This window comes from Tachypleus tridentatus, chromosome 8, assembly GCF_004210375.1.
Source record: "Tachypleus tridentatus isolate NWPU-2018 chromosome 8, ASM421037v1, whole genome shotgun sequence".
Taxonomy (NCBI): domain Eukaryota; kingdom Metazoa; phylum Arthropoda; class Merostomata; order Xiphosura; family Limulidae; genus Tachypleus; species Tachypleus tridentatus.
The window spans coordinates 130,363,503-130,385,613 of NC_134832.1; the positions used below are offsets into that span (position 1 = coordinate 130,363,503).

At 32.2% G+C, this 22,111-nt stretch overlaps 1 protein-coding gene across 1 annotated transcript in view; it reads right to left on the reverse strand.

Moving 5' to 3' along the window:
* Positions 1–5,864: 5,864 nt before the first annotated feature.
* The window catches only part of LOC143224008 (uncharacterized), a 70,455-nt gene continuing 54,208 nt past the window's right edge, over positions 5,865–22,111 (reverse strand). Inside the window, exons 10-11 of the mRNA XM_076452473.1 lie at positions 18,570–18,756; positions 5,865–10,320 (exon numbers count right to left, since the gene is read on the reverse strand). Of these exons, the coding sequence (XP_076308588.1) occupies positions 8,507–10,320; positions 18,570–18,756 (2,001 nt within the window). The 3' untranslated portion in view covers positions 5,865–8,506. The remainder of the gene's footprint in view (positions 10,321–18,569; positions 18,757–22,111) is intronic.

Below are 22,111 nucleotides of genomic sequence, written 5' to 3' on the forward strand. Positions count from 1 at the left end.
AATTTAGATTAAAAAAAAAACTATAGATTATACGAAAATATGGTATGCCTGCGTTCCATATTAACATAACCCTCTTGATCTAGACAGGGGTAGAAAGAGTGAAAAGTAACACCTTTGCAGTAAAAACAGTTGCTAATTTTAATAATAAAAGAACTACACACAAAAAAAAAAACACGTATATATAAATGGAAGTCCTTTAGGAAAGCTAATGCTATAATTAGGGAAGACTAACTGTCAAAGGTGATGGTTAGCGTGACCTAAACGTGAGTCAGCGGAAGTGTACAGAAATCTATTGCAGTTTCGATCTCATTCATTCCTTATAGAACCAAGCTCTTTCTAGAAGATAAACAGACAGTAAGAATAAACCTAGATTGTAGCATGTGGAGCGTGCTCGCGTTGTCTGACAGGAACAAAAGGTAGTTGGGCAATAGGTATTTGGTCAAACAGAGATCTTTAAGAGCCAGTAAACCGTTAAGTTCTCATGTTACACTTTCTAAGTGTGATATAGTGTGTAAGTATACATAAAACCAAAAGACATGCAACTTGAAGAATAATAACCTTGCATTACAATCTCAATTAACCTATGTACTCAGATTTTTTTTACCAATCAGAATTACTTTAACATTGCGTATGAATTTATTTTCTTTTTTAGTACAGTTAGTGCTTTTGGTGAAGATGAACTCACAAACTTCGTGAAAGTACGAAGCAGAACTTTCTTCCAGAGGGATAGTGACGTAATTAATTTCAGAATTTTGGGGACTGGACTGACGTTTAACTATGTTACCCCTTATCATCATGTGGTATCCAAATCTTGAAACGAATTCGATGACGGATATTTTTGCTAAACTTTCTGCTTGCTTGCATATGAAACATCATATGGTCCTGACCATTTGATAAAAACAGTCTATTATCTTCGTGGGTTCAAAGTGCACATTTTTTATTTGCAAATTACATTGAAAACTGAATTAATCAACTTGGTTGTCAGTATGTCAACAAATATGACAGTAAGATGAACATATTTTACAATTAAATTTTTGATATCTTGACATTTTCACTCTGAATAACTGATTCTAAAATTTTCTCTCTTCTCCTGTACGATTTTTGTTTTAGTGTACCACCAGTTGTTCACTTACACTAGTTCCCTAGTGGGACGGCGGTAAGTTTACAGACTCACAATGCTAAAATCTGGAGTTCAATTACTCCGCGATAGATACTGAAGTCAGCACAATGTGCTTTAAATCAAAGTAAGTTACATTATATATATATTGCTGCATCAAAATGTAAAGTCATATTATTCAAACTTAGTTTTATCGAAATATATTCAAGAAAGTCAAATCTGCGTGCCATGATCCTCCTATTTCATCGTATCTTTAAGAAAAAAAAAAGGCTGAAATTCTTTGCGACATTTATTATCAGATTATTAATGACCAATAAAAATTATTACTGGCAGTGTTTAGTGAAACATTTCTCCATTTAGCATGGTTGACTCTCCTCTGGTTCTTTTCAGTTTTGGAGTTAAAAAAATGGTCAGATTATTCATACAACAGCAGATTTTCTTTAAACTTGGAAATAAGTTGCAGAAATTCCAGATGTGTGAACTAGAATACCGCACGTGATCTGGTTGACTCGATTCTTTTTCAAAGTTGTGTAAGGAATTCAACATAACTGATACTTACATGCAGACTTTTCTTAAATTGGTTTCCTTTAAAGGCAAAATGAACAAAACAGCTAGTTATCCTATTTCGAATTAAATCAGTACAAAATAAAACCCATTACACCCAAGATATGTATGTGGTTTTTTTTGTTTGTTTTTTTATTTCGCGCATAGCTACACGAGGGCTATCTGTGCTGGCCGTTCCTAATTTGGCAATGTAAGACAAGAGGAAAGACAGCTAGTCATCACCATCCACCGCCAACTCTTTTACCAATGATCAGTGGGATTGGCCGTAACATTATAACACGCTCACGCTTTATAGGGCATGTTTCGAACCCGCGACCCTCAGAGTATATTCCAGTTTTACATTACGTAACACAAGTGTTTGGTATGTTCAGAATCTTTGTTTATTGCAGCTGTATGTAGTCTTCAATTGATGTTTATGTGCATCCAGTCTCAAATATCCATATATGTATATATATATAATACAATAATCCATATAACACAATTAATTAAAAAAGAAAACTTATTCGGTTATTCAGTTAGTTCACGTGCTCATTATTTAATATCTTTAGTGCATATTTGTGTACGGAAGACATTTTAATACTGGAAACAAACTACTTTATAACAAGAAATTGTTGTACTTATTTAATTAGACATTCAACGTTTCGCTATACAGCTTTTAGGAGCGTTCATTAAAACAAACCGAAATTAGCAGTATGAAGTTTCAGATGCATTTGAATGTCCAATTAAATAAAACCAATAATTTCATTTTAATTCTGTTGCAGCTTTAAATTCATATTATCTAAAGTTTAATGTTTAATTCAGTCTACTGAAATGTAACACAGAAATAATGTTGAATTTAACTCAAATCACTGGCATTATTGTGATGGGATCAAGTTTATTTTTCAAAAAACGTAACGGCGTTAATCACACACCATCATAGTTCCTGAATAAAAAGTGAAAATTACTGAATTATATGTGATTACTGAACCATGCATGGTATAAAAATATGCATAAACATCTTATTCTCTACAACGAACATGAAAATAATTATATATAAAATTAAAACAATTTTGCCCACAAATCTAAGACAAACAAACGTTATGAAATTAAACAACAGTGGCTTTTGGTAAGGGCAAGCTGATGAAGAGATGATTACATTTACTGCAAGAAATGAATTGTGGCAACTTTGTATGTTTTCAGTTGAATTATGTTACCTGATACATTTTAATGGCTATCAGTGTATTGTTTATAAAATATTTTGGAATTTTGTACTAATCTACTTGGATGACATATTCATGGAAAGAGCTTTCTTAATGCTAACAATGTGTTAATTTCAAGATAAGTTGAGGAGAGAGAATTTTAAGCTAGTTTAAAAAAAAAAGCGTGAATTATTCAATCATCATTCTTGATGACGAGAAACCCACTTGAAATAAAACACCTTTATACCTCTACTAATTAATAACCTAACACCCACTTACAATGCCTCCTACAATCCCGTACCCGTTTATACTCTCGTCCATATGACATTTATCCGGCAACAGTCACTTTTAAACTCTCTCTTTCTTAACCTGAAGATGATCTTGGAAGGTCAAAACGTTGTTCTCTCCTGATCAATAAAAGTTAATCCCATACAAGCCGTTCTGAAATGCATTTTCAATGATCACATAATCAGCAGACCAAGGGTGTTCACAGATATATTCAAGACTGAATCTTTTCAGAATTGGCTAAAACCAAATGACCTGCAAGAGGATTTATAGGATTCTATTCTATCGCTATTTTCAAAAATCATTCATGTCCTCTACACAAATTAATTGAAAAAACAAACAAACAAGTTTTGTTGGACTGCTGACTGTAACAAGCTGAAGAAAGAACTGACCACTAGTTCTGTATTAGAATATCCAACGTGAGACACACATGCCAGTGATTGTATAAAAGGAGCAGTGTATGTAAGTCATGCAAAAGAACATATAACTGCCTATTATAGCAAAGCAATAAATACTGGAAAAGTATTTCCATCATTTTATGTATATATACATACACACGTGGATAAAAAAATTTTTGTACAGATTTTGCAGCACTGGAATGGTTGGTAAATTTGCATAATCTAGAAGGCTGCATTGCAAGGTAGCTCCAGAAACTTCAAGGGTACATCTTTAACATAGAGCATTGTTGGAAAGTTGTTGTTACTTATTATTAAGATCAAAGTGCTATCGAAAACCGTTTTTCGTTGTTGTTGTACAAGTCTGCAGACACACTGCTGTGCTACTGGTGAATTGCTGTAAAGAACAATAGAAATACTAATGCATTATCAAAAGTACCATAAGCTAATGAAGAATATAAACATTGAGAAAATAGAGAAGACCACCAACCCTAAAGTACCAGAGAATATAATTCATGACATGATATTCACATTTGGTGAAGAAATAATGGGGTCCAACATTCAAATAAAAGATGTTCAGGTCAAGGTTATTTATTTGAAACCAATTTCACAGTGGATTAAGAACACTACAGAAAAATCTTCATGTCAAACCATAGAGACTGAAGACATTTATGTACATGACAAAGTGGGATTCATTATCCCTACAAGAGGGGTTATGTCAAAAACTGGAAGACAACAGAAGAGAGAAACAGTGACTACATTTGTACTTCCAGTTTCTACATTCTGTGGCACTCAATTATGTATATAACCTTACAACAGTTGAACATTCAGGTGTTAAGAATACAGCAGTGTGAGTAAGAAAGTGCTCCTATTCAGCTGAATGTCGGGATCTGTATAGAATGGGTGTAAATCCTGTCAGTGTAGAGCTTCTGGTCATACAGCATGATAACCAGGACTCTGACTCCACAACAGATGCTGACATGGATATTTATATGTAAAACCAAAATATATATGATGCAGAAAACAGTTAGTAATAAGTAGATAAAACATTACTTTATTTGAACTTCTAAATACATGTTAACAGTCCAGTATAAATATCAGTATCAAAATATTAAAAAGTAAAAAACATTTGTGGTGCAATTTCATTAATTTTTCAATTTGTTTCAAACTATACAAACATTTCTCTCTGGTTTCAAATAGTGTTGAAAACATAAAATGTAGGTGATAGAACAATTATTTGAGAAAAGTTTGCAGAAGATGGTTCAAAATTAACTGTGAAAATATAATGGTATAGTATTTGACAAAATATTACTTTCAGCCACTAATTTCTTTGATTAATTTTAAGGGATATTTGACCTCTTTTACTTTAAATGGTTGATAAGGAAATCTTTTACTACTTTGTTCTCTTAACATGTTGACTAACATCAGTACTTCTTGCTTGAAACATCTATGTGAAAGTTAAATAAATTTCTAGAAATACCAAGATTTTGACAAATTGAAATTGTTATCAGAATGTTCTTTATTCTTTCAAGCAAGATAAAGACATGTTCCTCTCACTGTATGTTTACTTCCTTCTGCTTGTAAAAGTAAGAGACTAAAAGTTCAGATTCATTCAATGTTTATGAGAAAACTTTCCAAATCCTTCATCGTCAATGCTGTACTGATGAATTGGAATGGATATTGTGTTCAATAATGAATTTTTAATTGCATGGGAACACAAGGACTCTCTAATTGAAAACTTAAGCATATACAGGTATTGGAAAAAAACCCAAAGACATGATCACTTATCATTTCAACTGGTAACTCAACATTAAAATTCTAAAATATCCATTTTTGGGCTCAATACATGTAGAAAGAGAATTTATCATGATTTCTGGGTGATACTGTATTCTAGATACCTATCAGGTGTTTATAACTGACACATCCTATGTAAGGAACCAACCGTACTTTCAAATTTTCTTGTAATACACCAGTTATGATAAAAATTTTATACCAAGAGTTGTTTAACAAAATTATAATTGGGAAGACAAATGACTCATGTGCCATGGAAAAGAAGTCCATAAAACTATATCTTTACTGAAAGTACTAGTCTTGTAATGCCTTATTGAAATTAAAGATAAACTACAATTATCAACAGAATGCATTAACATGCTTTAGATACACATAGAATCATTACAATTAGGTAGGACAGAACATACAGACACTATTGGGAACTTGGACAGAAATGAAATAAATGGACAAGACTGACATTTGCGAGATTCTATCATCAACGAAAGTTGAAGGAGCTATAAAAATCCATGAAAGATATGACAAGAGAAATACAAGCAGCATTAAATAGAGTATTTAATAAGCATGGTAGATGGCCCAATTTTACATCCATCAGCTTCTATCAAAAACACTCCTATACCCAACTAGATTACAGAGGGAGATGTGAATATTGATGAATGTACTAAACAAAACAACTGTAAAACTGGTTATTCAAATGTATTCATTTGAAAAAGAACTTCAAAATAGACTATTCTATTGGCTAAACTGCATTACACTATGTAACAAAATTTTTACTTTTTCTTGTTCCTGGACGGAAAGTGTTATTTCCCAATTGTTTATGTCTAAAGTAAATGGAAAAGACCTATTTTTCTCATCAAACTTTGCTTTTGTAACCTGGGAGCATATAATGAAAACATGATGGGAGACTATATTTGGGGGCTAATACATGAAAGTGATTTACATTACAGTTGCAAATCTCAAAAAAACTACTTACTTATAAACATTTTTGTATAACTTTAGTATAAATGCATGTAAGTCTTGATTCATATGTTGTTTTATTCAGACCTTATGTAAATGAAAATGTACAAATTTGCCAGTTTTTACATAGAAAATATCCAGACATTATCCAGGTCACAAAAGCAAAATTTGAAGGGAATAATGGCCATTTTCTGTACTTTTACAACACAAGCAATTAAGAAATAACACATACTATCCAGGAACAAAATTTGTGTTAACAGTGTTATGAGATGATAAGTCACAGAGTATTCCAAGAGATAGATTTAATATCGTGCACTATCCACGCTATGTGCCTCTTATAACAAGTATAAATGAAAACAGAATGACTGCTTATTAACATGACTAAGTTTTACATTTGATTCAATATCAATTCTACAAAAGAGAAAACAAAAAATATTGTTTAAGTTTGGGTGAATGTTGGTTTACACCCCAAAGAAAGGGGAAGTTAAAAAAAAAAACAAGACTCTTTGCTATGTTGGTTATTGAAAGGAATTGTTATATCTTTAAAAAAAAGCTAAAGTTATTTCACTACTTTAAGTAACAGCTATTAACTAAGAGTCAGAAGTAACCCCAGCTTTATACTTCTTTGTTTTTGAATTTCAGAAAAGCTACACGAGGACTATCTATGCTGGCTGTCCCTAATTTTACAGCATAAGACTAGAGAACAGACCACTAGTCATCACCACTCACCACCAACTCTTGGGATAATCTTTAATGTACGGTGAGATTGACTGTCACATTATAACACCCCCATGGCTAAAAGGTCAAGCATGTTTGATGTGACAGGGATTTGAACCCACAACCCTTGGATTACAATTTGAGTGCCCTAACCACCTGGCCATGCTAGGCCCTGACTTTATACAATGTTCTTAAAGTTAAATTAAAAAAAAGAGCAGATATAGAAGTATGTTTAAGCAGCAATTACTAAAGTTAGAGTCATTTATGATATGAACACATCATCAGGATTACAGTTTTAGATCACAACTTTGACACTTCTAATTTATATTCTTTCACTAATAAAGTTTTTTGTCTAAGGTATATGTGAAACTTATAAAACCCAGTATCATAAATATACAAATCTATAAGACATAATTTGTGAAAATAAAGCATAAATATGGTACAATTACAATGGTACAGCAGATCTCAGATGGACCTTCTTGACAGTAAGCATTAATGAACTGGAATGAGAGAGAGCTGATAGGTCAAGAGGATAACCAATTAATGAAGATTTGTAGTAAAAATCTTCACAGAGATTTGACATTCAAGGCAGTAATGCAACTTGGTCCCATGTTAACAACATGCTAAAGACACGAAAGAAGAAAACTGGATGAGCACTTTCCCTGATGATTTACAGGAAAGAAATATCAACCAATAATGTACTCAAGGAATTAGCCATCAAACAGTAAGTTAGAATTCTGGATGAAACATACTTTGAGGTTACGCTTTACCTCAAAAGATTTGCCATGGTTAACTCCTTATGTGCATGCAACCATAGAAAGCTATAGGGCAACACATAAAGTATAACAGCTTAATAGATATAAACACACGACCTCATATGTACATTACTATTATGTATCCTTCTATTTAAATCAAGACCAAAGAAGTGTAGTCAATCCAGTGTAATCATATTCAACATTAATCAAGATCTAAAGAGGGTTGAGGCTAGCCCCCAAAATGTCATAGGTCCCTCCAACTTTTTGTGATCCATTCAACTAAGTTTTACATTTATTTATGATTTGTACCACCCCAGTTAAAGAAAACTGGAGATAGAAAGAAACCCAAGAAAAGTAAGTAGCAAAATGTAACCATTATCAACTTCCTATCAGATCAAGCCTTGAACTCAGAGCAAAACTAAAAACAAACCTGGTAATCAGTAAAGCTGAATTACTATAGTTTTCTAACATTTCTTACAAAAAAGAAAAAAAAAGGACAAGAATGCATTATTTCATTAGTTGGATATTTTTGTCCAGTTGTAGCTGAAACAAGACCCATAGTCTCCCCACATTCAGTAATAGTTCAGTCAAGACCTAAAGAGTACAAGTTTTAAGCTACACACACTACACATCAGTAATGTTTCTCATTGGTGCATTTCATCTCATTGCTTTTTAATTTGTCGTTTTTTGCAATTCATTAACACAAAGTTAAGAACAATATGATTTCTTCAAATATTTTCTGATATATGTTTAATTCACCAGTTTTTCCAAAGTATTTTCCACAAACTGCAAAGCTCTAGGTATTTCCTTAGTGTGTATTCTCTGATGTATTTTTATGTAAGAATTACTTCGAAATTGTTTGTCACAAATTTCACAACTGTAAAGTTTTTCACCAGTGTGAATTCTCTGATGTATTTTCAGTTTACTATTTGTTCCAAATTGTTTTCTACAAACTACACAATTGTAAGGTTTCACTTCAAGATGTACTGTCTGATGTATTTTTAAGTTAGATTTATTAACAAACTGTTTTCCACAAACTGTACAACTGTAAGGTTTCTCTCCAGTATGTATTAATTGATGATTTTTTAAAGAATTATTTCTTCTAAAGTGTCTTCCACAAACTAAGCAGCTGTAAGGTTTCTCTCCAGTATGTACTCTCTGATGTACTTTTAAGTCACTGTTTGTTCTAAACTGTTTTCCACAAACTGTACAACTGTAAGGTATCTCTCCAGTATGTATTATTTGATGTATTTTTAATTCACTATTTCTTGCAAAGTGTTTTCCACAATGTACACAACAGTATGGCTTCTCCCCAGTATGTATTCTTTGATGTATTTTTAAGGAACTATTTCTTCCAAAGTGTTTTCCACAAGTTGGACAACCATAAGGTCTCTCTCCAGTATGTACTCTTTCATGTATTTTCAATTGACTATTGGTAACAAATTGTTTTCCACAAACTGCACAGTTATAAGGTTTCTCCCCAGTGTGAATTCTCTGATGTATTTTTAATTCATAATTTCTACAAAACTGTTTTCCACAAACTGCACAACAGTAAGGATTCTCCCCAGTGTGTATCCTTTGATGTATTTTTAAATCATAGTTTGTCCAAAACTGTTTTTCACAAGCAGCACAACTGTATGGTTTCTTCCCAGTGTGTATTCTTTGATGTTTTCTAATATTATTTATTGTTCTGAATTCTTTTTTACACACTACACAACTATATGGTTTCTCCAAAGTATGTGTCTTTTGATGCTGTTTTAGGTTACTGATGCTTCCAAATTCTTTGTAACACACAGAACAACTGTAAGGTTTCTTCCTAGTGTGTGTTCTTTGATGTTTTGTTAATTCATTATTTGTTCGAAAGTGTTTTCCACATACTACACAACTGTAAGGTTTCTCATCAGTATGTATTCTGAGATGTTTTTTTAATACACTATTTGTTCCAAAGTTTTTTCCACATACTAAACAGCTGTAAGGTTTTTCCCCAGTATGTATACTTTGATGTCTTTTCAAGGAACTATTTCTTCCAAAGTTTTTTCCACAAATTGCACAACTGTAAGGTTTCTCTCCAGTGTGTATTCTTTGATGTACTTTTAGGTCACTATTTGTTCCAAAGTTTTTTCCACAAACAGCACAGTTGTAATGTTTCTCTCCAGTATGTATTATTTTGTGTATTCTTAATTTACGATTTGTTACAAATTGTTTTCCACAAACTGTACAACTGTAAGGTTTTTCCCCAGTGTGTATTCTTTGATGTATTTTTAAGTTACTATTTGTTCCAAATTGTTTTCCACAAACTGCACAACTGTAAGGTCTCTCCCCAGTGTGTATCCTCTTATGTTGTTTAATATTATACACTGTTGCAAATTCTTTTCCACATATTACACAACTGTGTGGTTTGTCACCACCCTGAGTTATATTATATTGTCTTAGGTCACTTGTTTTCTCAGCCACATTGTATGGTTTTGGAGAATCAATTACTTCTGAAAAGGGATCTTCTTGTCTTAAAATTTGATGACCAGGAAACTGATTTTCACAAAAGATGTTCACACCAGTCTTTATATCTAAAATCAAAATATATAATGCAATAAACACAGTTCATAATAAATACATCACACATTATCTAATTCATTTTAACAGTTTATTAAGATCAACACATATATCAATATCAAACGTTTAAAAGTAATTAATAATCATAATGCCATTTTCACCGTTTAAAATCTTACAAAAACTTTTTCCTATGGGTTAAAATAACAATGAAAACATAAAATGCAGCTAACAGAGGCTATTTCAAGATAAAGTCTAAAACCAACTGTGGAAATACCATACAGTGTATAAGAATCAAGTTACTTTCTGGCACTAATTGTCTGGATTAGTTTTAAAAGATATGTGCTTTATTTAAGTAGTTGATAATGAAATCTCTTACTGCTTTATCCTCTTAACCTGATGACTAATATCAGTACTTCCTGTTACATATATGAAATAAATTTCTATAAATATAAATATTTTCACAAAATGAAATTGTTTACTAATATATTATTTACTTTTTTTATCAAGTACAGGACAGAAATGACAAACAATGTGAATACTTCCTTCAGCATGCTAAAGGAATTGGGGTTTGGGATCACCTGAGTCGTATAATCCAGAGTGATATAAGTTGTGAGAACTCACATTCATGGAAATTAATGATAAGGGTATGGTCAAGATAACTATTAAGCTGATCTTGTTTTATTATTTTTGTTCCCTTGTAATTTTTGATGTTAGAAATACTTGTCACCACCCATAGAGAGCACTGCCTAACCCTCTTGTAATGAACATCCTATTGTGAACACATCATAAGGTTTTAGTGAGCTACATTAAAAATTTAATTATCATGATATACAAATATACTTGACATAGAAACATAGCCTACAATCCAATTTTAATATTACATACGTTTTTAAGCTGTTCATTTTATGAGATATATATTTTTTTTAATCCTGAATTTCCCTTAATGTGAGAATTGTGACATTTGTTCTCTAAGTATCCCATCTGCTCTAGATTATTTACCACTCCTAGAAGTATAAGATTTAATATATATTACTCATTACAATGTTGTTATCACTCAGGCAAAATATTATTTTTAGAGCCTTCAATATTTTGATTAGAGAGCCATAAGAAGATCAGACCTCTCTTGCCATGCTTACCTGTCTCTTCCTTTTTTTCACTCTTTCAGGAATTACCAATATTTCATTCTGATATTTAATACTTTATAATTTATAACTAATATATTAAATTGTTTTTTTGTACAGTGATTTGTCTATTTTGCTTTCATTTCAAACTTTATTCCCATGGAAAACACATTCAATAGCTCAGCTAAAATTTTAACAGTTCTTGTTGCATGTTAGAAAGCCAGAATGTTATGACAGTTACAGGAAATTGTCTGCTTTATGCATTTTATCTTTTTTTTTTTTGGTGCATTATTTAATTAAATAAAAAATTACTCAGCACAATTATAAAATTAATATGAAAAATTAGGTTGCTTCAACAGTTCACAGCATAAAAAATAAAAACTCAGGTAAGTATTTACAGTTTTTCATATATGTTCTTTATTTGTTATTGTAAAAGTAACTGACATGTTAAAATTACAAATTTTTTAGGTTAAAATAAAGAGCAAAAATAAGAAAAACTTTACATGAGGTATGCTTGTAAGGAACATGCGAGTAGTCCATGTGTTAAGTAATTTGATAGATTAACATAAGCTACATGCTTACAAACGTGATTTACAATTTCTGTAGTGGAAGTATTAGTTAGCCTCAGTTCAAAGGGCAATAAACTATAAAATTTAAAAAAAAACAACATATATCCCATTTCAAGTTTAAAGTTATTAAGGATAAATGAATATAGTTTTATGTTGTGAGTTGAAGTCATTCTAGAAAGATGAAAAAAAGGTACTTTATTTAGAGTTCTGATAGAGAAACTAAGAGGTAAAAATATTAAGTTTTACTGAAAAAAACGTTTGAAAGTTACAATTTTCTTACAATTAAAATGTAGTTCTCACAGGTACTTAACTTCCTCTCAGAAACATAGCTATTCTTGTTCAGTTCTGCCTTCTATTTAAAAAAAAAAAAAATTACATGCCACAAGCAGTTTACTTCCATTCACATGGTTAAACCCTGTCATGACAGGTTCATTGGTCAAAAGCCATGCCATCTTGTTTGTTGACTCATATTAAAAATTTTATTTAACTATCATTTTTTAAATTTATTTCATTAAGATTGGTTTCACACTGTAATTATAATTCAAATTTTCATATTATGGACTATTTAATTTATTAATTCAAAAGTAAATATATAATAAAGCACACCAACACACTGATTTTTGTGTGTTATATGGTATGTTGAATGCAGCACTGGTTCAAATTAGATGTTTGTGATGTCAAAATACAAAGTCTGTTATAGTTTTATACAAATTAGAAACTCGAATTACTGATATTGAAAAGCTAGGATATAAAATAAAATCTCCTAACTTTTCTATATTATGAGATATCACTATTTACTGAATCAATCACAGTAACATACCTCCTCACCTCTTACAATTTTGGGGAACAGTCCCTTATATTCACTAAATTCTATCTATATGTGAATAACCAATTGAAAGCTCAGAATGTCCCACAATTGTTTTTTTCAACTATTTCAAATACAACAACGTCATTTCTTTCTTTCGAGGTAAACCATCATGCTGGCAAGTTGTGTCTTTTAGCCTGTTAATTTTTTCTTTTTAAATCAACATACAGCTCCATTACCACACTAAATAAATTCTAAAGGATTTCTATGGTATCAATACAGTAAGTTATGATTTTTTTGTTTATTCAAATGTATATATATGTATATAAAACCTAAAAAAAAGTATTTCATTTGACATCCTCCAAGTGCAAAATTTCTTAACACTTAGCAACTTCAACAAGCAATAACCAAGTACAAAGTTTGTAACTAGAAAAGCTAATTGTTTATTTTACTTCTTTATTTGCTGTTCTACATTTTATGAAAAATAAGTTTAAAATCTTATTTGTAAATAGTAATAATTATTTTAGTTAACATAAACATAATTTAATTGAAATAAGATTGTATTTTACAAAATACAAGTCCACTAAAACATAGTAAGACAGGTAACTTTGTAAAGGCCAGTTTTTTATTCTTGGATATAGGATCATCAATGTATATGTACCACATATTTGTAATTTCTATCTTAGCCAGCAATGGCTGAAAAATCAATAAAAGAAAAATAATAAAAATATATAAATGTATAATGCTATAATATTCAAGCTATTTAAATTAAAGGTTTATGTTTTCAAGTTATAATTTGCAGACATTCTGGAAAGAAAAACAATTTATATTTACTTCCTAATTTTATAGTGGTTACCAAATCAGTCAAATCTATGAAACATACAGAGATTTCAATTTGATAGAAAAATTAACAGATAAAATATAAAGTTTTTCTTAAAAAATAATTGATAATTATTTGGAGATTATAAATATTTCACATGTGAAATTTGACAATTTTCTCATACATAAAAGTATTTTAATCTTAAAATGAAAATTATTCTGCATGTTGCCTGTGAATATTCTGAAAAATAAATTTACAAGAAAATCTTCAATTAAAATATTTTGCTACATAATTTAAAAAAACTGATTTTTTTGACAAAAGCCTTGTAATGTCTACTAATAATCTGCAAAAGTTTGTAAACATATTCATACATTTTCAAAAATCATAGTATAATTACATTTATAGATATCTTTGTGGTTATGAGCTGGGTGGATATCACCCAACCCATAATGAAAGTATAATTTGAAACTTTTTTGTCTTAAAAAAGGCAGGCAGGCCAAGCAGATTCTACAGTAGAGGTCTGAGAAGGAAAGCTATAATAAGGTGGAGGAAAACTGACAAAATCAGGAGAAGATAAGGCAAATTCAGTCTACAAGGATTCCCACAAACTAAATTAACTGTAAGAAAATGAAATAGCTGATATAATGTATAGTGAAATAACCATATGTATATGTCATATGTGTGTTAAAAAACAGAAGATATTTAACCTATTTATCAGATTATCCATAAGATGAACTGCAGGTAAACCAGATACTTGTTAAGCCTAAGTGAACTGAGCAGAACAAAGTATATCACTAAGTTCTGATTTAAAAACCCTTACCTAACAATAATATGTACAATATCAGGAAAAGTTTGTGCAAACAACAGCTCCAGAGATCCACACAAACAAAGTTGATATGAAGAAGTATGGTAGATAAATAACAATGAGAAAGAAATATATTTTATACATTAAAATTAAATGTGTATTGATAACACATGTATGAGATACGATATTTTGAAGAAAAAACTATATGATTAACCTAACTTATGATATTAAGCCTAATCTAATTCCAGTTATAGGACATAACTAAGCTTTAATTACAAACCTGAACATAACTATGAGTATTGACAAATCTACTTATGTTATTGAACCCTAATAACTACAAATAGTATTGTTAGCAGTAAAAATAATCAAAATCCATAACAGCATAATACCTTATTTTTCCAAAGTCAGTGGACTATATCTCAAAATGTGTGGGTCCCCAAATTCAAGTCAAGGCCAAATAAAATTCAGCCCATTTGACAAGCAACCTACCACTGAAGTAAAGATGATAATTCCAGAGTCACAAACCACCATCTGAAGCCTGTGAAAATGCTCTCACAGAAGATATAACATTCTAAATGGTAACTTAGAATTTAAAATTCATATTCAAAATGACTTGTTATGAAGTATTTAGTTCTGTAATTGGACAGAAATATAAAATAATTCCACTTTGGAATAAGTTATAAATATTACTATTGTAAAATAAATGGCAAACATAGTAAGAGAAATTGATATGAAGATACAGAAAAAGCTTGGAGAGAGCACATGTTAAATGTCTGAATACAACTGCTGCCAAACAAGAAGTGACAAAGTCACGAGTGGGAAGTCACATGGGTGTGTGGCAATATTATTGGTAGAGGTTTGTCACATGATAACTTTCATGCAAAAATCAGTTAAACCATGTGAATCAAAGGGTGCATGGGAGAGAAAAGCTTATGGCATTGAAAATTTTTTGTAAACATATAGTAGCACTTAAGAATACATACACTGTTGGCCAAAATCTTCAGACCAATGAACATAAAGAAAAAATACGCATTTTGCATTGTTAGACTCGACCACTTATTTGACTTGAGCTTTGAAAGATGAAAATAAGAAAAGGGAAAATAAAAATAAAAAAAACATTTTTAGCACTTAATAGGGGAAATGTGAACACTATGAAAGTAGCCTAAATACTAGCTGGTCAAAAATTGAAGACCATACCAAAAACAAGTCCAAAACAGGGTAGGAAATGCCCAACAAAAGGTCTCAGTAGTGAGTTGCATGGCCGTCATTGCAAATAACTGCAAACATTCGCTTTGGCATGGTCGATATAAACGTTTGAACAAGGCTGGCTGGAATGTTATTCCAAGTGATGAAGATAGTTTCACGAAGATCATGCACTGTTTGGAATTGACATCCATTTCTATAGACTTCCCTTGTCATCCACCCCCAAACATTTTCAATAGGGTTTAGTTCAGGCAAACACTCTGGATGGTCCAAAAGAATCACGTTATTTGCCATGAAAAAGTCTTTTGTCCTGTGAGCATTGTGGATTGCAGCATTGTCCTGCTGAAAGATCCAGTCATTTCCACACAAGCGAGGGCCTTCAGTCAATAAGGATGCTCTCTCCAACCTGCCAATGCAGCCAGCTGCTGTTTGACACCCCTGTATAACCTGAAGCTCCATTGTTCCATGGAAGGAGAAAGCACCTCAGATCATGATGGAACCTCCTCCACTGTGTCATTTAGAAAATGTCTCCCGTGGGATATCCTTATCGTGCCAGTAACATTGGAAGCCATCTGGACCATTCAGCTTAAATTTTTTCTCATCAAAGAACAAAACCATCTTCCACTTTTCTACATCCCATGTTTAATGCTTCTCAGCAAAGTTTAACCGAGCTGTTTTGTGGTGTGGAAGGAGGCATGACCTTTGAAAACGTTTACGGTTTTTAAAGCCTTTTCTCTAGTAGATGCCATCTTATTGTTCTTGAGCTGCATTCTGTGTCCGTAAGGGCCTTAATCTAGTTTGATGACAGGCTGGTGTCTTGCCAAACAACTCGTCGAATCCTCCTGCTCAATGCCAGTGAAATTTTCTTGGGCCGACCACTCGAAATTCTCATTCTGTATCCTCAGGATTTGTTAAGAAATTTGCAACAGCAGTTTTACTATGCCCAATCTCACCAGCGATGGCACGTTGAGAGAGACCTTGCTTTTGCAGCTCGACAATTCTGCCACATTCAAACTTTGTCAACTTTTTAGTCTTTGCCATGTTTTCACCCAATGTAACACAGGAGATGTCAGTGGGAGATGTTGACAATGCTAATGCTTGAACACAAATGACTAAATTTCATTACATGTTTACCGATTAATGCTTCGTTTCAGTATGGTCTTAAACTTTTGACCAGCTAGTATTTAGGCTAATTTCATAGTGTTCACATTTTCCCTATTAAATGCTAAAAAGGTTTTTTATTTTTAATTTTCCCTTTTCTTATTTTCATCTTTTGAAGCTCTACTCAAATAAGTGGTTGAGTCTAACAATGCAAAATGCATATTTTTTCTTCATGTTCATTGGCCTTAAGATTTTGGCCAGCAATGTATGTATGTAAGTAGAAGTAAGGTACTGTGTCAGAACTTGGTTACGAGGTTGTAGAGATTATGTACATAAAATTTGAGAATTTTCAGATAAAGTATTTTTAATTTTAACATGAAAATCAATTTTCACTTGAACCAGTCAACACTTAGACTACATGTATGCATGGTTTGTTTTTTTGAACCATCATCTTTTTATCTACAAATAGCTCTTAATGTTTAGTGATGTTTTCAAAATTTCATGAAGATACACAAAATACATTAGAAGTTAGAGTATGTAAACTGTAAAAGTCAATTTGGAATCAATTTTTAGGTCAAATTAAACAGTACCCATCATAAGAGAGTTAATCTAACATTGTATCACAAAACTGAAAGCAACGTCCTTCAATGACTGTGCATAATGGAAATGACTGGTCACATGGTAGCAGATGTGGCACTAGGTAAATGCAATATTTCTTTGAAGCTAAGAAACTTTATGTTAAATCGTCCTGATCTAAAGTCACACACAGATTGTTTTTGTCTTTGTCAATAAATAAATGATTTTAACATTTTGGCATACATCATGTGCAATATGTTTTATCCTAATTTTAATGTCAATCTGTCAACATTTTTGCATTGTTTCACAGTACCAATTCTGAGCAAATTTCATGTTACACAGACATCTGATATAGCTTTCAAGTTAATTCAGTTCACATGAATATATCACAGCAGCACATTCTCTGTACATGTTGAAACATTAACCTGCAGAAACTTATTCCAACTATTACTCTCTAGACTTATATGAAGAGAAATAAAAAGACAAGAAACACTGCTCAGTAAGTCATTTTCATCTGATGCATGCAACCACACTTGCATACATAATTAAACGTGCTACACAAATTAAGTATGCTATTTGTCACATGCAAGAAATGTCATATTCAGCCACATTAGTACTTAAATATTCCTAAGGAAACAAAAAACATTTTATCTGTGAAAATGCATTGAGCAGCACGGTAATTGGTTGTGATTATTAATGAAGGAAAAAGAGAAAATGGAAGTAGGCAGTAAAACTGGACAGAAAATGTTTCAAAATGCAAGAAATTGGATATTATTAGATATAGTTTTGAAAAAAATTGTTAACTCTCCTAATATAATGGTAATTTTTGTAATATTAAAAGGCAGAGGTTTTCTTGCTATTTTTCTGTTACTATGTATCACTTCAAACATTTGCATTATTCACACACACAAGTTCATTTGCATATATGAATCACTGCACACATGTAGTTTTTCTCACAAAAAAGTCTGCTCTGTTAGAAAATTTCTTCCTGTTTCATTTCATACAAACAATGGCCATTCTCTCCATCCATTTACAGGCAAACTTAATCTAATCCTCTTTTTCAATTACTCTGTTATTATTTTAATATTCAAACCTTTGACAAGATAAGTCCAAAGTAAATACATAAAAAAGATCTTAATCTATAACCTCTAATTAATGTTATCACAACTGGTTTAATATATTTTAAGAAATTATCAAAAAAATGAACAATTCCTTTTCAGCTAGCATCAATAAATTTAGTTTTTAAGAAAGTTTTGCCCTTACCAGATGCATTTTCCAACCTAAATTCACTTTTCTTAAAATGTTCTTGAAATTCAGTTTCTGTTTTCAAATTCATAACACTATATTTTGAACAATCCAGATCATCATCACTGCTGTCACTGAACCTTGAAATAACATTATCCTGTAAAAGATCACTAGACTGCTCTGTTTGTATGCTGACAAACAAATTCTAAAATCAAAAAACACATTCAAAAATTGAACAAAAAACAACTCGAGGCATACTAAAGTAGATAAATATATATTTTCTCCATAATTTATTAATTTAAAGCATGACAATATAAATCCAGTACAGATTTGTAATAAACATTTCTAAAACTATATGAACACTCAAAACATTGTTTGATTCATAAGATAAAAAAGAAAACATTGGAGTGGTCTTGTGGAACAACCCATCTCAACAGTGAGCATAATAGATCTTATACATTACAGGATGTGGAATTTGAAAATCAGTATACCTGGACAGGTACAGAGAAGAATTTGTAGCATGTGAAGAAGACCACTGAAATGGATTAGTCAGGTAAATGAAATAAAAAACTTAGCTACTCATAGTTGTCTTATTATGTGTGGAATAGCAAAGGGAAAAAGAAGATGATAACCAGTGATAATCTCCTCCAGAGGACAATATAAATGAGCAGTCAAGGTTCTTGTGAGATGATAAATCTTATGAGATGAGACAAAAAACAAGTACAGGAGAAAGAGAGGAAAACACAAAACAGATAAGAGGAAAAGCAAGTGGGAAAAGAACTATCTAATCTTGGCAAAACACCTCACAGGCAAAGCCAAATAACGTGGAACTGGGGACTTCAAAAGGGGAATTGTTGTATCCAAAAGGATTGCAAATTCAACAAGATGAGGAGTAGCCAACAGAGAACAATCATTCAAATACCTGAAGACAGAGACTACTCCATAGGTAGAAACTTATCACAACATGACAAATGATTCACAACAAGAATGAGAGCACTTAGTATGCACCAAGCAACCAAATGAATATGATGGCAGTGAATCCCACAAAAGGAGATTAAGATTATGGGAACATAGGGTCCACGAATGAGTGCTCACTTCTTTGTCTGATAATATAAGTAACAACCTTTGAGTTGTCTGTGAATCATATTTGACATGCCTCAGAGATATGACAGAAATTGAGTCAACACTCAATGAACAGCAAGCAGGTATAAAAGGATGATTTGAAAACCCAAATCCCCATGAGACCAAAGGCCTGAGAACCTCAGGGTTTGACAGAAGTTTCCTCATCTTAGCATTGAAGCATCTGTGAAAACATGAATGGGGAGGAGACTCCAGCAATGCCCAAGTCCTCCAAAGACAGAGAAACATTCAAGCAGGAAAAGAAGGTTGGGCTTGACTGAGGTGTGAGATGAAAACAGACCATGGTAAACCAGATATGGAGTAGGAGTGACAATGGAATTTTCCATCTGGATAATCCAACCCACACAAGTAGCTTTCCTGAACAGAAAGTAGGTGTGGGTGAAGGATTCTGTAAAAGAAGCCATCCATCCATAAACTAACAAAAAGTGAGACTATGAGAATGTAAGAAAGGGTTTATGACTAAACCATCTGACAGTAAAAGTAAGATATTTATTCCAACCTCAAAGGAAGAACATGAAACTGTGGATAAAATGCAGAGAAAAATGTGAAGCCTATGCAATAGGGAGGTGGAGATAATAAAAAAAATACCAGAAAAAGGAAAAACATCTGAGAGACAGGTATAATTCCATGACAAAATGATGCATATCAAGTAAGCAATACAGTCTGAGGAAATCAAAAACAGGGTTTCAATCCCTCCTTTTCTTGTGCACAACAAAAAGTTGGGAGTAAAATCCTAGTAGAACAGGAGAAACCCGTTCAATGACACCCTCAAAGAAAAGTTGCTGAATCATTGTTGAGAGATACTAGTGGGAGACAGAACCTTGAAGAGTAAAGGAACCAGTATAAGAATAAGAGAGGAGGTGAGATGAAAAGAGAGTCCATCTGACAAAAACATGAAGGTCTCAAGGACATGCAGCAAGATTCTACTTTGGAAAAACAAGATAAACTGACTTCCACAGCATAGTCATTGGTACTGCTAACTCCTAGCAGGATTTTAATGAACACTCTCATGACATGGTTCAGAAAAAAGGAACTGGTAAAGGAAAGAAGATCATGAAAAATGAAAACTATAAAATGGAAACTGGGACAAGTAGAAAGACAGAGAAAAATGCAATCTGGAAGATTCCACACAAGACACCAAAGTACAACAGCTACCAAATGTCATAGATTAAAGAAAAGAGGCTGACTGTAGAATCAACAGAGATGAGGGGAAAGATTCACATGTGGTAATGTGTCCTGAAACAGCAAAAACTACCAGCAAAATAAGAGCCAAGTGTGAAGAGACAGGGCAGAAGAAGACACACTGAGCAATATCAATAGTAGAAGTGTGTAGGATTCTGCTGAAAAACTCACAAGAAAATTATGGAACATGTTGGACAACAGGTGGATATACTATAAAAGATGAAGTGGTACAAGGGATAAACATAGTTGGGCAAACAGTACTTGGGAAGAACATACTAAAAGGATCAAGGTCTGAACCCCAAAAGGGATGAACATAAACCTAATGTAGGTTATCAAAACTAACTGCAATATGATGAAAAGCAAGTGCACCAGCTGCTTTATGATGTGGAATGGCAACTTCTGCATGTAAAATCTCTGGACACTCAACAGCTTGAGCCCAATATCAAGTGAAGGGTGATAGAACAAAAATGTAGATTATCAAAAACTATACAAACAAAAACATATGCAGTACAAATCTCATAAGCATCCCACATAAATATAAAAACTAAAAAGCTGTTTTTGAAAGGTGTCTTACCCACAACAGAAATTATATATGCCCTGCCTTCCAAAAGTACAAGTGTTAATACACTGAACTTGAATTTAGGTTAGGCAATGTACAAGGAGTATAGGTTAAGCAGCAGCCCTATTTGAAAAATAAAACCAAACATTCATGCACTAAAAATGCATGTGCAATAAAACTACAAATACCATAAACTCCAGAAAATGGAAAACATTCTTCAAATTAATTAACCACACAGGAACAACATATAAGCAAAATAACAATAAGAGACAATTTAAACAAAAACAAATGATTGCATTACAGACTACAGATTAAAGTCTATAAATCTTATCATTCAAACAAATCACAGAAAACAACATTGGCTGACATACAAAGACACAGGCATTAGAAATATGAAGGGGTTATCATGTTTACATACGAGTTTACTGCATCCTCTAGTGGGAACCACAGACAAATTCAAAACAGAATACACCTACAAAGGAAAATGGATGCCTAGTTGTTTACACAAGTTAAAAAGTGCTAACACAGTAAAGAAAGTGGTTGAGGCTGTCCAAAACCATGTCATCTAATCAAAATACTAAAGCAATGGCATAAGCTCTTGTTGAATAGGAGATCTCTTAGCTTACATGAAAGAAACCATCTCTCAACAATTAATCACCATGATCCCCTCTACCAACAA